This window comes from Colossoma macropomum, unplaced genomic scaffold (assembly GCF_904425465.1).
Source record: "Colossoma macropomum unplaced genomic scaffold, Colossoma_macropomum, whole genome shotgun sequence".
Taxonomy (NCBI): Eukaryota; Metazoa; Chordata; class Actinopteri; order Characiformes; family Serrasalmidae; genus Colossoma; species Colossoma macropomum.
Genome location: NW_023494790.1, coordinates 25,723,790 through 25,739,298, shown reverse-complemented (window position 1 = coordinate 25,739,298; position 15,509 = coordinate 25,723,790). Strand labels below are relative to the sequence as shown.

Below are 15,509 nucleotides of genomic sequence, written 5' to 3'. Positions count from 1 at the left end.
AAATAGACTTGCTTACATGGTTTCTAACACTGTATAACATGCTGTTGTCTATTAAAATAGACAAAGATACAGGATTAATTCACACTTAGATCTGTTGTTCTCAGCTTTGCAACATATTTTTGTCCATTTTTATGTCACACTGCTTCAGGAATCACATAAGCAAGTCTATTTGAGAGTACTTCATAATTTGGCATGATTTGAGACTAGTGTCTAATGATTTAGATATGCAGCTTGCTCTGTGCTAATTGGTATGCTATAGGTTTTCATTTCTTGCTAGCTACATTAGCCTCATAGCTCCAGTGCAAAACTAAAGAATCAGACCTTAGATGCTAAACATGTCTTGGCTAATTGGCTACATTTGGGGTAAGGAGTAAAACTGCTGTTATCTCAAGATGAGATGACCCTAAAAGATAGTTTAAATAGAGTGTATACACATACTTGTTTATGTATTAGCATAATTGCTTAATGAGTTTCATTTTTTAGCTCTGTTCTGCTCTATTCAGATTGGAACTGCACATGACTCTTCCTACTGTACATATTTATGTAAATCAGCCTGGCTCATTCTCACTGATGATGACCTGGCCTTTACCGTACAATGCATATGGCTATGTGAAAGCATTTGCTCAGAAACTGTGATGGTGTTAGCAGGCAGCTGTAGTATCAGTGCCTGCCTCACTCCCACTCTGTGGTAAAAATACTCTCTAATGCTCTTCTCTACCCACCAGACTCAGCACTCTCTCGCTCAGCGCTGCTCCCTGCAGCCTGTCCCCACTCGGCCAGCCTGTGCAAACCCCATCTGCCCACACACTACACCGAGCAGGGTAGAGAAATGCTGGAGTAATGGGGCCGCCGTGGTCAAAATAAGCACCTAATTGAACAGTGGTCTCCAACTGCTTTTTGAGTGAGTCATTTCCCAGCTCATATGGAGTAGGTCTAGTGAGATAAGAGAAGTTAATCACACGTCACTGTAATATCATTAGCACTCAGAAAGCCTGGAGAAATGCTCTCACCAGGGGCTAGCTTTCTTCCTATGGCTCATTAGAAATTTTAGTTCAAGTCCATCATCTTAGACAGGATGGCACGGCAAGACGAGGGGTCTGTACGGGGGTTTGAGGGTCATGTCTGAGCTCGTTTGAAAGGGATGTATCCTACCCTTTCGTCTGTGATCATAGGGGCTCCAAAATCCCAGGATCTGTATCTCTGGTTTCACAGGGGACACAGTGTGTAACATAAATGGTACTTGGCTTGTTCATACAGAAAAAAATAAAAATAAAATAATAATGATAATAATAATAATAATGATAATAATAATAATAAACTTTAGTTGGTCTAGAACCTCTACATTACAAAAGGTTTATGCTTGAATATCTATTTATAAAAATTGTTCCATGAGGAACCATCCATTGAAAGGTTCTTTAGGGAACCAAGGTTGTTGTTCACATATAAAACCCTTTTGAGGCCTTTTAGGTATATGGAAGTTCATGTTTGGCCTTCTAAAGAGTTTTTATGGAACTTCTTCAAATTCTTAAAACCACATACAATTAAAATATCTTCACATCAAAGTAATTTTACAAATTTTACACCACAGACATTGCGGGTGTGACAATTAGCATTAAGGGACAAATTATTTTAGAACATATGAATAAGAATTTTGTGCATTAGTTTGTGGGGGTATGCAGTTTGGGGAATGCCTGGCCCCTTCTATCAAAAATTGCAAGGCTGTGTTAAGACAGCTGAAGTATCACAGCACTGAAAGTGTGTAGTTCTAGTTCACAGCCCCGTACAGTTACAGACTACAGACTAAAGTGCAGACTTCGATGCTATTTTTTCTCATTTAGCAGCTTTGATTTAGAAACATTCCAGCCAATGGTGTTACACTTAATTTATCATATTTATGAGGCAGTAATTCATAATATTTCTGTTAAATGACTCTCATTTTGTAAACTGGTAAGCTCATTGTGCCTCCCTGGCCAGATGACTGTGTGTGTGTGTGCGTGCATATGCATGTGAGAGAGCATGAATCTGCATACCTGTGGCATAGTAGCGGTCACTTTGTCACTGCTAGCAATGTCACACTTTGCCTGCACCTCTGCTAATGGTCAGCACAGCGTCTGCTATCACCTGTGCCGCTCCCCACTGAGGGAACAGGTGCAGCTGTGAGTGTTTCTAAACAACTGTGAAAACCTGCAGTGTATGTGTCTGCTGGGTGAACTAAAAGATTTCTAGCTCTAAAGAATTTTGAAAATATTGATAATGTACTAACAACAGCAAATGTTTTATTTCCTTCTTTCTTTGAAAATTAATGCTTTTATCTTATTTATTAGGTATGTGTGAACGTCTTTTGTACTGTACAGTACTGGGCAATGTAATGTTTGACCAGTAAGCAGACGTTTGCGGATATAAAGCACAAAAGAAGTTTTACTTGGGGATTCTGGCAAGTATAACGTCGTCAAAAAACAAGCATGGGTCAGTTCCAAAGTAAACGACAGAAGACACAAGACGACCATAACCGATAAGGGAAAAAACAGAGCAAAGGCCAAAATACATGCGAATAGTCAAAACCGAAAATCCAAGAAACCAGGCAACAGTACAGAAGGGCAAATCCAAAAACAGAGTCAACGAGAAAAAGGGTAAGCAAACGGTCATACACGATAAATCACAACAGGAAGAATGCTCAGTCGTTTCACAATGGAAAGCAGTACCTCGCAACGAACCTAACTATAGCCCGGGCTAAAATACTAGCTAGGTAAGTCATATGACATAAACCCACAGGTGAACATCATTAATACTCAGGCGAACTTGAGCGGTTATACGCCGCTGATGACCTTTCCGGAGTCACGTGAGTATGTGGAGGATTCTGGGAAGTGAAGTCCGGAGTCATGTGAGCAGGTGGAGGATTCTGGGAAGTGAAGTCCGGAGTCATGTTAGCAGGTGGAGGATTCTGGGAATTGTAGTTCATTGGTTGACTAGCCGAATGCGTGACAGGCAAAGTCAGAGACCACTCTTTTATTTATTACATTTCCAGTCTAAACAGCCATTAGGTAAAAGTTATTCATTTTTCATTGTCAGAAAAAAAGTAGACATGAAAATACGCTTTGTGTATGTACCCTTTCATTAATTTCTGGAGACTTGCTTTCAGTTTTTCAAAGACATCTGCGGGGATGTTGACCTCCAAATTTCTGTCTTAGTCATCAGTCCATAAAACCTGTTCTATTGCAAATTTTCCTCTTTTTCGTCTATTTTCATTTCTCAGTAACAGCTTCTTGACAGCTACACATCCTTTCAGACCCATAGCGTTGAGTTGTCGTCTCACAGTGAAAGGATGGACAGAAACACCTGATTTTTCCAGATCTGAAGCAAGAGTGGGGCATCATTAAGTGCTGTTTATGGTGACAGTGGTAACAGTTTTGGTGGTCTACCAGGTCTTGCAGGGTTGTTAGGAGTTCCATTTTCTCAATATCGTTTTGAGAGAGAGAGAAAGAGGGACTGGTTATGTGCAGGCGTGCATGTGTGATGATGTCTGTGGTAAAGCAGTAGAATCTCAGTGATGGTGAGAGTTCACATCCTACACACGCACTGAGCCCTGCAGACTGGGTTGTAAGTGAGCTCTGAACAGCGCTGTGGATGAGAGTAGATTTAACGAGCTGAGCTGATGGAATGAAACTGCTGTGCTTCGGCCACATTAAAGAGATTACAGAGAAAAAACTAAACTCTGCGTGTCTCTGGAGATCATTATTAATGCATTCGCTCTCTGTGTTTGTTTGCAGATAGCCTTGGTGGAAGAGAATCACCTTAGACAGACGCTTGCTCGTTTAAAGTCTTATACTTTACAGGGAATAAGTTCATTCACTGTGATTTTTTTCTCTTGCTATTAAAGGGCATATATTTCACATTTTGCTTGTAATTCAGTTTTTTATGACCATTTTCCCACCTTTCTATCTATCCCTTAGCATTAAACATGATGGTTTTGTTACAGTGCCTTTATAACTGAAATGTGTAAACGACCTCTGTCCTGACTGGCTGGTCCCTTCAGAAAGGAAATACAGCCCACCACGTTCAAAAAGCAGTCTGGCTCAAATGTACGAAACTGTCAAGTTCAGACTGAAATCCTCAGGGATGCTGGGAAAAATCAATTTCAGCCACTCCTTTCAGATGTCTGAATTTGTTTGGGAGGCTGCAATGAAACATTTTCTTTTCGACAGCCACGAACAACGTTTAATCATTTTCCACTTCAGTAACTACTGATTGTCTGCAGTGACACTCGAATAACACTCCTTATCACTTAATTATGAATTTTGCAGACCAAATCGCTGTAGGGTGTAATGGCTGCTCATATTGTCACTGTCCAAAACATAATTTATGCACAGAAACTGCTCTTTACATAGAAATGCTCAAAAAATGCTTGTAATAAAATCTTTTTGCAGTAACTTACATGAAAAATAAACCAAATTTTTGCCTTTGCAGAATTGCCATGGAGATACTTGTTTTTTTTTGTTTTTTTTTTTGATATGTATGTTCATCACAACCATGATAAATTCAAAACAGGCCATTTTTTGCAGCTTAGTCTCCATAAATATATGGACTGGACAGTGAATGATTCATCTCTGACAACTCTGCCGTAAATCAAAATGGAAAAAACAGAGAATTCAGTTTTCTGTGATACAACATGTCATCGCTGTCCAATGAAAAACAAGCAACATCAATATAGTAACTCTGCAGGAGAGGACAAAGACGTTCTTTACTTTTAATGTAAGTTATTGTAAAGAGATTTTATTTCAAGCAGTTTTGGAGTATTTCTACTGGTCCATTCAACATGAAATTTACACACGATAAACAGCTCGCTCAAATGATGTAAACTGTTAGATGTAAAGGTACTGTGAAGGCACATTTTTTGTTCATCAAGGTACAAACAATGTAAATGTACCCACAAAGGGACAACAATGGTTTTAAGTTCCAATTGTGTACGTTAAACAAGTTTATCCCATGGTAAAGGTACGTATTTGTAGCTTTTCATAGCCTAATCTGACTGGTTGTAAGGAGTTAATACAACTTAAAAATACAATTGCAATGGAATATGGTACAGTTATATTCCTTTACAAAAGGTTCTGAAGGCATACCGTTAGGGTACCACCCCAATCACAAGAGGGGTACACATATATTGTCGCTGTCCAAAGAAAAACAGCTATCTCCAAAATAGTAACTTCACAGGAGAGGGCAAAAACGTTCCTTACTTTCAATGTAAGTTAATGGAAAGATATTTTATTCTAAGCAATTTTGGGTAAATTTTAAGCATTTCTATTGGTCCAATCATCATGAACCTTTTCACACAATTGATGCAGAACAGTGAAAATCGCAAAAAATGGAGATACATGTTTTTCATTGGACAGCGACGATATGTTGCTCTTGGACAGCAGTGGCAGACTCCTCAACCAACAGGGAAACAACAAAACATACACAATCAATGCAAAACAATAAACAAACGAAACTGATCTAAAGTGGCAGCCATATTGCACCAGTGTACTTAACATGCCCGCACATCCATCTGATAAATATGCTTATGCTCATTATCCATATAAAATGAGATACTTTCTACTTTTCCTTGAGAGGAGCCTAATGCTGTGGTCACGCCACAAATTCCTTAGTGTGAAATAAACACTGCAAGTGTTAACTCATGTCCAGTTGGACACAAATGAGCAGAGTGAGAGATTTTTCTGTGTGTGCTTTTTGCCTCCCCTGTTATCCTGCTTTGACTCGAGTAATGGGTTTTGGTACCGTTTCCTATGTGAGTGTGTGTGTGTGTGTGTGCGCATGTGCATGTCCATCGCTGCCATTTCAACCCTACAGGTAACAGATAATTTCCTGCAGTCATTTCTCTAATGAAGCCAGAAAAAAGGGCGGTGGAATTCCTAATGGGTGTGCAGAGGACCTGAGACCGAAGTAAATGAAGAGAGAGAGAGAAACAGAGAGAGAGAGGGAAAGAGAGAAAGTGCCTGTCGAAAATGCTGCCAGGCATTGGCCGTATGAAGGATGTCCTCCTGTCCAGCTATCTGTCCTCATATCCTGCCAGCATTTTGAGCTGTGACAAGATATCAGTCCTGTATTTTAATCACCATGTGCGCTCACTGTCAGATACCACAGCAGTGGTGAGATGGATGAAGCTTTCTGATTCACTCTCTTCATGTGGGTAGTGGATAGACCATACACATTTCTTGGGAAACCAAACGTCCCTCACTTTTTTGACATGAAATGCTTTGATGTAGTTAATTACATTCTGTTACTCAAATATGCATTTTTTACTGCAAACTTTATTGCATGATTTCTATTGATTTTCCGAGTTTAACATGTTGGGGAAAAATTAAAACAAAGTGTGCATACATTTTGCACAGATCACATTTTGTGTTTCAGTATTATCCTAGTATATTAAAGTCAACAAGTAAACTAATTCTGCGTTAAAATGTGCAGAAGTATGCTCTCAGTAAAATATTGTGTAACTTAAAGGGATAAAAAGAGATTGTAACATGCTCATGTAAAAGTGAATTATGAATCTTTTACATAAAGCACACAAGCATTATAAGTAGACATCAAGAAAAGCAATTATATGCAAGAAAAGAATGCTGCTCCTAGAAGATAGAGGTTCTTAAACGGTTCTTGGCTTGAATATACAGTTCTAGAAAGGCTTTATCGTGTAGAGAAGCTTTACATTATGTGGGCTCAGGACACTCCCACATCTCATTTAGAAAAAAACTGTTCTTTAAAGAACCACCATTGAAAGGTTCTTGAGGGAACCAAAAAGTGGTTCTTCTATGGCATTGCTCCAGTGCACCTTTTCTGGCCCTTTTTTAGCACTGTTGGAGTTTATGTGTGATGACCATAATAAAAGCGGGCTAAGCGTCAACCATACACCTGGCCTTTACAGAAATAGAAGTTCAGGCCAGGCTGGAGGACATGCACAGGTTAATAGCTGAGATTTCAAATGTCCCAGAAATTACTTTACTGTCCTCCACCTCCACACATTCCTCCTCATCAGAACAGCAATCGCTCCCTCCTTCTTTCTGTGTCCATGCTGCTAACCCATGCCTGAGCAAATGTATCAGTATGTGTGTGGGTGTTCTTTTGGATTACCCCTGAAGGAGGGAGAGAAAGAGAGAGAGAGAGAGAGAGAGAGAGAGAGAGAGAGAGAGAGAGAGAGAGAGAGAGAGAGAGAGAGAGAGAGGAGCTTGGCCAAGGATTTTTGTACATATAAAGTATGGTACACACGCAAGAGGTTGAAAATAGCTCTGTAAGCAAGGAGTGGCTGACTCATTTTGTGTGCAGTGAATTCTCCTCACACCTCCGTACCACATCAGATGGATAGCCTGATGTTACATGCATCTCCATCTCATCTTATGTGTGCTGTGCAATGTATTTCAGGGTTTTTTTTTTCCTTCTACTGCCATTATTTTGCCACTGGTTTATATTTCGCGTTAGCTGTGGCCTGCCCTGGGCAGGGCCAGTTGTATTGTCAGTAAACAGGTGTTAGCGATATCGCTGGGCTTATTTATCATGGACTGACAGCCGCACACAGTGACTGAAGGGCATGGAGACAGTACACTGCAGCCTTTTTTTTTTAACAAAACTGAGGCCTGATTCCACTTCACGAAGCATCTTGACAACTCATAGTGAATAGTTTGCTCACAAAATGTGTCTCTAAGAAGTGTTTGCATTATTTAGCAAATGTGGCCTTCTGTGATGTGTGATGTCTAACACAAGACTAATCTTGCTTTAAAGCCATACTCCAGCATTTTTTAATATGTCTACTTGGTGGACTATATAATAGAAGGGACTGATAGAGACTATGTGACAGACATTGGACAATGTCTCAGGAAAGATAGAGGTTTATCTAACTTTTTAACACTGGGACAAAACGATGAAACACAGTTGTAGTTACAGTAAGTATTATTAAAATATCAGGTTTTTGTGATGTTAAGCCAGAAAGTAAGAGAAAACGTGCATGACTTTTTTCATCTTTCATGCAAATCACAAATTTCAAGAAAAAAAAAACAGAATACTTTTACAATTTACAATATCCTAGTTGCTTAAGTGAGCACACTAATAAGGCAGTAGCTGAGTTCATAGTTAACAAATCACATTCAGAATGATGTTCAAAGATAAGTAGCATAGCCAATGACATGCTTGTGTGCATTTATCACTTAACTACTTTTGAACTGCTGTGTATGTAGCAGCATCATGATATTAATAAGGAATTCAGTCCAGTATACATTAACTGATCACTTTTCATGTTAAACCTAACACAAAAAAGGCTACTATATACAGTACTCACTCTACTTCAATGACTGCTGTGCAGCACACTGTTATAAGTGTTCTGAGCTGGAATGTGGCTCTTGCACACAAAGAGGCATGTCTCAATTTCTTGTGACTGATGAACGAATAGCATGACTCATAAATAATAGATTTTTTTTTTACACAGTGTTCGTCAATGTCCATTTTAAGATTTTTGAGAGTATAGACGCATACTTAACACAATTTTCCAACATATTTTTAGGCTTCAGAATTGATGTTGAAAGTGGGCCACCACATAGATATGTCTGGGCTTAGGGGTATGGCAGAGAAATCAAAGCCGTTTTCTGTAAAAAGACGTTACATCACCCAAAACCACCTGATGTGACAAGGTTGAAGTTTTGTCCTGAATTCTAAAAGATATTTTTGGTGCAACAACAACATAGCTCATCTACTAAAGAACACCATAGCTAATGTGAGGCATGGTGGTGGGAGCCATATATTAGTGAGGGTGTGCACACAATACTATAGTAAGGTGTTTTCAAATTTTAAATTTACAAAATGCTTAACCCATTCATATGATACAGATTGGGGAGACTGAGGTTAGATTAAGAAACACTGAAGCCCTTTAAGAGGGCTGCAATCTAGTTGCAAGGTGATGACGTAATTTCTTAAATGGCATTTTAAGTAGCAAGCACTTGAGGGAGGCCATGCGGCCCATCTATTTTAACTAAGCCCTGGCTTTTGTCTTTACTGAATATTTTATGCCCTCTCTTCAAGACCAAGCCACCCTCTGGGTCTCCACAGCAACCACTCACAACATTCACAGAAGGTGAATGACCTGAAAGGTCTCCCCAGCATCAGGGAAGGCTGTGTGTAACACCAGGGGTTGGGTTTCATGGACATTAGACTAGCCACTGATGCTAATGAAAGTGTGACAGAGACAGAAACAATTATCTCCAGTGGGATGGAGGAGCTGCTCAGACACAGCAGAACCGGGAAAGTGAAATTTATGAAAGTATGCCAGAGATGAAAGGACCTGCCTTCCTAATCTAGTTAGCTCACATCTCAGATTCATATAAACAACTTAAAGGAATAGTTTGGTGAAAAATCAAATTTACACAGTTTTCCCTTTTCCTTAAATGTAGTCAGCTAGCTAAGACATGTTTGATGAAAGTTTGCTTCTTTAGTTTTGCACTGGAGCTAGAAGGCTAATGTAGCTAGCATATAATGGAAGCTTACACTAAGTAGCATGATGCAAAATACATGTCCTCACACATTTGCTTCAAACCACATTGAGCTGTTAAATCATCTCAAATAAGCTTATTTATGTTTTTAACAATGGATGACTGTTACCTATTAAAATTGATTAATGTACATAGCTAAAAACAGTATTAGCAGCCTTCTTGATGCCTGAATATTGCCTGTGCATTTGTCCATTTGTAACAGTATGTTAGAGACCACTTGAGAAATTCTAGAAAGTGAGTTTACTTAACATCTTAACACAGCTTGAATCAATTAAGTGGTGATTTAAGTGTGTCATTTGCACAATGGTAAAAATTGCTTTAGACGCTTCCATTACTTGGAAGCTACATTAGCTTCAGGGAACCAGTGCAAAACTGAAGAAGCAAACTTGGTTGATTGACTACATTTGTGATAAATTATAGAAATTAGATTTTTCACTAGATTTTTTGTCCATAGCAAAATACATTTTCTACAAATTCAAGCTGAGTTGACCCAGATAAGCTTGGTAAACAGACTACGTTCATATACTTCTTGACATATTAACATAATTTCTAAATGAGACTCATTTTCAATCACATGCTGTATTCGAACCTACACATCATCCATCTTACTGTCTTTCCTTAGGCTGAGGAAGGGGAGTGAGTAATGGAGTCTCTGTTTGGAGGGGAGCTGGGCCTGCTGGGAGGCAGTGAGGGTCTGAAGGAGGATGGCTGTGGAGTGGGCTGGGCCGGATCGCCCTCACCAGAGGACATGTACTCAGCCTCCCACTTCGCCCTCATCAGAGCCTACCAGGACATCAAGACCCGGCTGGCCGGCCTGGAGAGAGAGAACACTGACATCAAGAGGAAACTCAAGATCTACGAGATAAAGGTAATGCTTAGGGCTCAAAAGGAAGAGCTATCTCAGCGGATGTGAGATTTTTCCAATAAGGGAGGCCTCAATTTGAGAAAACATAGGCCTCTGCTTCCAGATTCATACTGCAGAAGAGCAGTGATCAATGAGCACTTTGAGCAGCTGAAAAAATGAACGGGCGTATTGATACTGAGAGGTTGAGCTCCATGGGAGGCATTAATAATAACATCTGGGATCAGACAGGCCTCTTTAAGAGCACTGCTTAGGCCCTGCCGTGCTGAATGAAAGAGTTTTATTTATAACCCAGCTGGCATGTGAGCTCAGTGGTGTATAAACAACTCTGCTTCCACTCTGCATCTCAGGGAGCATGAACTCTGTACAAAAATGTCATATATTGAAAATACATTACGACATAATCTGTTTAGTTTTGGAGATATTGGGCCAACAAATTCATTTTTCTTTCACTAACAATGTATATACACATATACTGTGCCCTCCACAAATGTTGGCGCCCCTGGTAAACATGAGCAAAACGGGCAGTAAAAAACATTATTGATTTCTTATCCTTTTGATCTTTCACTCAAAATATATATAAAAAAAAAATCTAACATTTTTCTGAACTACAATGACTGAGAAAAAAAAAACAACTAAATTTTATCAGGATTTTTTTTTCTCAAAACTCTGTGTGCCACAATTGTTGGCACCCCTTCGTTTAATAATCTCTTTGCAAAGATAACAGCTCTGAATCTCCTACTGTAAAGCTTAATGAAACTGGAGAACACATGGCAACGAATCTTAGACTACTCCTCCGTACAGAGTCTCTCCAGTTCCTTCACATTCCCAGGTCTACACTGTGGACTCTCCTCTTCAGCTCATCCCCAGGTTTTCTATGGGATTTAGGTCAGGGGACCAGACTGGCCATTGCAAAACCTTGATTCTGTGGTCAGTGAACCATTTTTATGTTGATTTTAAGGTGTACTTTGTATCATTGTTCCACTGATAGGTCCAAACTATGGCCTAATTTAAGCTTCCTAGCTGAGACAGTCAGGTTTTGATTTTATTTATGCTGCTACTCAATTGAGTGTGTGATACCGTGTATCTGAATAAACTGTCCAGAGCCTTTGGATGAAAAACAGCCCTGCAACATCACAGATCCACCACCATACTTCACACTGGGGATGAGGTACTTTTCTCATGCGTGTCTATCTTTGTGTCCACACCAAACTGACCTCTATTTTGGTACAAGCTTGAGTTTGTTGATCCTTGACAGCCAAGCTTTTTTCTGGAGACCTTCAAAACAACTTCTGGTTATATAGATGGTATTTGACTGTAGCTTGGGAGACATTCTGACCTCAAGACTTTCTGCCAATTTTCGCAATTCTCCATCTGTTATTCTTGGAGATTTTTTGTCCACTCAAATCATTCTCCTCATTGTGTGTGAGGTCAGTATAGACATACTTTCTCTTCCTGGCAGGCACTTAACATCTCCAGTTGTTGTAAAGTTCTTAATTATTGACATGATAGTGGAAACTGGCATTTTTAGCTGTTTAGCTATTTTTTTGTAGCCATTTCCTGATTTTTGCAGCTCAACAACCTTTTGTCATACATCATTGCTGTATTCTCTGGTCTTTCTCATATCGATGGATAACTAAGGAAATTTGGCCTGTGTTTAATCTCTTAGAATCAGGAAGTCATGGCTGACCAGTTAAGTGTTCCCTAATCGCTCAGGAGAACTTAAAAGCATAACATATGAATGGGGATATAAAATTTCACTCTTAATAATTTCTAGGCATGCAAACAGTTGTGGCACACATAGATTTAAGAAAGATATTTATTTCATGACAAGATTTAGTTTTTTTTTTTTAGTTTAATCGTTATATCTTAAATGAAGATTAGATTTTTGTTAATATTTTGGATGAAAAATCAAAAGGGTAAGTAATTAAGAGTATTTTTACAGCTCGTTTTGCTCATAATTACCAGTGGTGCCAATATTTGTGGAGGACACTGTATACAGTTCTGTGAAGTATCAGCTCCCCTCCTAATTTATTCTGTTTTTGCACATTTGTCACATTAGATCCTCATACAAAATGCAATATAAGGCAGGGAGAGCATTCAGAAAAACAAAGCACATTTCTTAAATTATTATTTCATTTAAGGAAGGAAAAAACTCTTGTAATGCCTTTATCACCCATGATATAGAAACTGTAAAAAGTAACTGCCCCCTAAACTTCTTTAGGCTTTCAAGCATGCACTGCCCATTTAAAGAGCTGCCACAGCATCTCAGTCGGATTCAAGTCAGGACTTTGACAAAGCCACTCAAAAAGCTTAATGTTGTTTCTTTTGAGGAAGTCAGAGGTAGATTTGCTCAGATCATTGTCTTGCTGCATAATCCAGTTGCGCTTGAGCTTGAAATCATGGGCTGATGACCAGACATTTTCCTGTAGGACTTTCTGGTAGAAAGCGGAATTCAAGGTTCCGTCAACTGTGATAAGTTGCTCCAGTCCCAGAGCTTTACAAATGTCTGTGTAAACGTTTTCAGACTAATATATTTTTATTTTTATTAACCCACCACACATTGCAGGAAAGGTTTTAATTACATGATGTTTAGATTCAACAGGGCTGGCAGCAATCAACCCTGGGTGTCTCTAGTTGGGACAGTTGATCCCAATTATCAATTAAATTTGGTTAATTCGTTGATTGAGTAACAAAGGGGTCAGTTACTTTTTCACATAGAGCCAGGTGGTGTTGGATAGCTTTTTTCTTCAGTAAATAAAATCATTTAAAAACTGTATTTTGTATGTTTACTTAGGTTGTCTTTGTCTTATATTAAAGTATATTTGAAGATCTAAAACAATTAAAAAAGTAAAAAATAGAAAATAGAAGGAATCAGGAGGTGATAAATATTTTTTCACAACAATGTCTGCATATATATTTTTGATGTTGTAAAACCTGTTGTTTCTGAAATGGTAACTTTCATTACCATGGAAAAAGTTCATATTTAACGTAACATTTATGTAACTAAATTTTATTTTGAATAATTAAATTCAAAATTATTTTGACTAGTCATCATTTACTGTACACATTATGTAAAGAGCAGCTTCAAATGGTGCCAAGTGTTTGATATTGTGGTGAGATATATATACACACACATGCATAAACCACAAGAGACCAATAATGTTGTAGTTCAAAGGGCAATACAGCCGCAATACTTCGACTGACCGATTATTCATTAGCCTTTAATTACATGCACCTAACATGTCTGTGGATCCCCCCAGGACATCTTTACCCAAAAGAATGTTGCATCTTCCCTGCCGTGTCTATAATTGAATCATTAATCTTACTCATGCTGTAGTAGTGCTAGGCTGAGTAAGACTGCTGCACTCAGCAGTGCTGGATGGCCATGATCCACTATAACCTCTTCCCTGGAGCATTAAATCTGCTCTATCTGTGAGATCCCTCAGAATGACCTGACAACTTGAGTAACTGTTGGGATCTGCATAAGGAAAAATCACAAATACTAGCAAATACGTACTGAAAATAATGTAATTCCTTGAATTTCTTGATTCAAATGTTCATAATTTCCACATGCATCTTTGTTTCAGTTTGCTCACTTTACTGGCAATAACTGAGTTGATGTAATATATTTCATTAATGCATAAATAATGTACATATTTGAATCAAGTAAATTCAATGTATTACTTTTTTCAGTGGATATCTGTATAGTGTGTAATTGAGACCACCTTCATTTTAATAAAACACTATGAATTTTGCTGTACTGGTCATGATGCAAGGGAGAGCACTCCATTTAAAGGAACTATAATATGGAAAAACATTTTTTCATATTATGTGAACATTGTTCACGTTTCAAAACGTACTGATTACTCCCGAGTCCATATTTGGAAACTAAGCTGCAAAAACAGCTTGTTTTGAATTCATCCTGGTTGTAATTTAACAATCGCAAACATATTTACAGTCATATACAAAAGTTTCAATACCCTCAATCAAATAACATTTTGCTGATTTTTAAGTTGCCCTGTGATGGACTCGCGACCTGTACAGGGTACATCCTGCCTTCCGCCCATTGACCACTCCAGCTCCCTCTGTGACCCAGAAGGATGAACGTATTGAAAAACAATGAAAACATAAAATATAATAAATATAATTTTTACACTGGCCATGTTTTGTTTTATTTTTTCCAGTGTGTTAATTTCAGAAAATAAGTTTTAATAATTGTGTATAAAAATATGCAGAAGTGTATTCTCTGAAGAGGATGTGTTAACAACACATGTAAATTGACCAGGGGTGCCCCAACTTTTGTGTACAACTGTACATATGACTGCCCATTCAGCCTACAGCAGTTTAGCAGGCCAGTACACTTTGAAGTGATACGGAGAAGAGTTGCTGATCTGAGAGAAACGATTAAACATTGTGCTGCTGAATGTGTCATTGCATAGCTTCTGGGAATAAATGCATCATTGCAGCCTTCCAGAGTATCCAGACATTTTGAAGGAGTGGCTTATTTTTACTTAGACAGGCTTTCTGACTGAGTTTCAGCTTCACAAAACCTACACAGACACGAAAAACTCACTTTAAAGCAGTGGTTAACGAGTTTCTAGATTTAGATACTCAGGCTGTGATTAATCCTTGTGTATGCACACATGAAAGCATGACATTAATGATGAAAAGCCAATCGTGTGAAACATGAGGATGAATCACCAAAGAAGAAAAATGCTGAGGGGGTTATCTGTAATTTAAGTGTAACTTATTAGAATCCTAAACATGCATCCATTCATCAGCAATACCTAAGTTAACTAGTTAAAAAGGTACATAATTTAGGCAGCCTGCGGTCATCATTGTTAATAGTTAGCCTCTAATTCAGAGGTGTCTAATTTTATCCACTCCAACAAAGCAGGAGGTCACCTGATGAAAAGACCAAAACTGATTAAACAAGTAGAATCAGGTGTGCTTAAGCTTGTTTGGAGAGAAAACCTGCAACCACACCAGCCTTTTGAGGATAAGATTGGACAATCTTGCCCTAATTTGACAGTACATCAGCTAGCAAAGATGGTACCCCGCACCAAATCCTGCTTAGGGCCCCACAAAAGACTAGATTGGGCCCTGGCAGTTGGTATATG

The 15,509-nt window shown here is 38.6% G+C and overlaps 1 protein-coding gene across 1 annotated transcript in view; it reads left to right on the top strand.

Annotated features, from left to right (window-relative positions):
• The window catches only part of tbkbp1 (TBK1 binding protein 1), a 72,868-nt gene that overhangs the window by 30,438 nt on the left and 26,921 nt on the right, over nt 1-15,509 (top strand). Inside the window, exon 2 of the mRNA XM_036572788.1 lies at nt 10,147-10,392. Within this exon, the coding sequence (XP_036428681.1) occupies nt 10,168-10,392 (225 nt within the window). The 5' untranslated portion in view covers nt 10,147-10,167. The remainder of the gene's footprint in view (nt 1-10,146; nt 10,393-15,509) is intronic.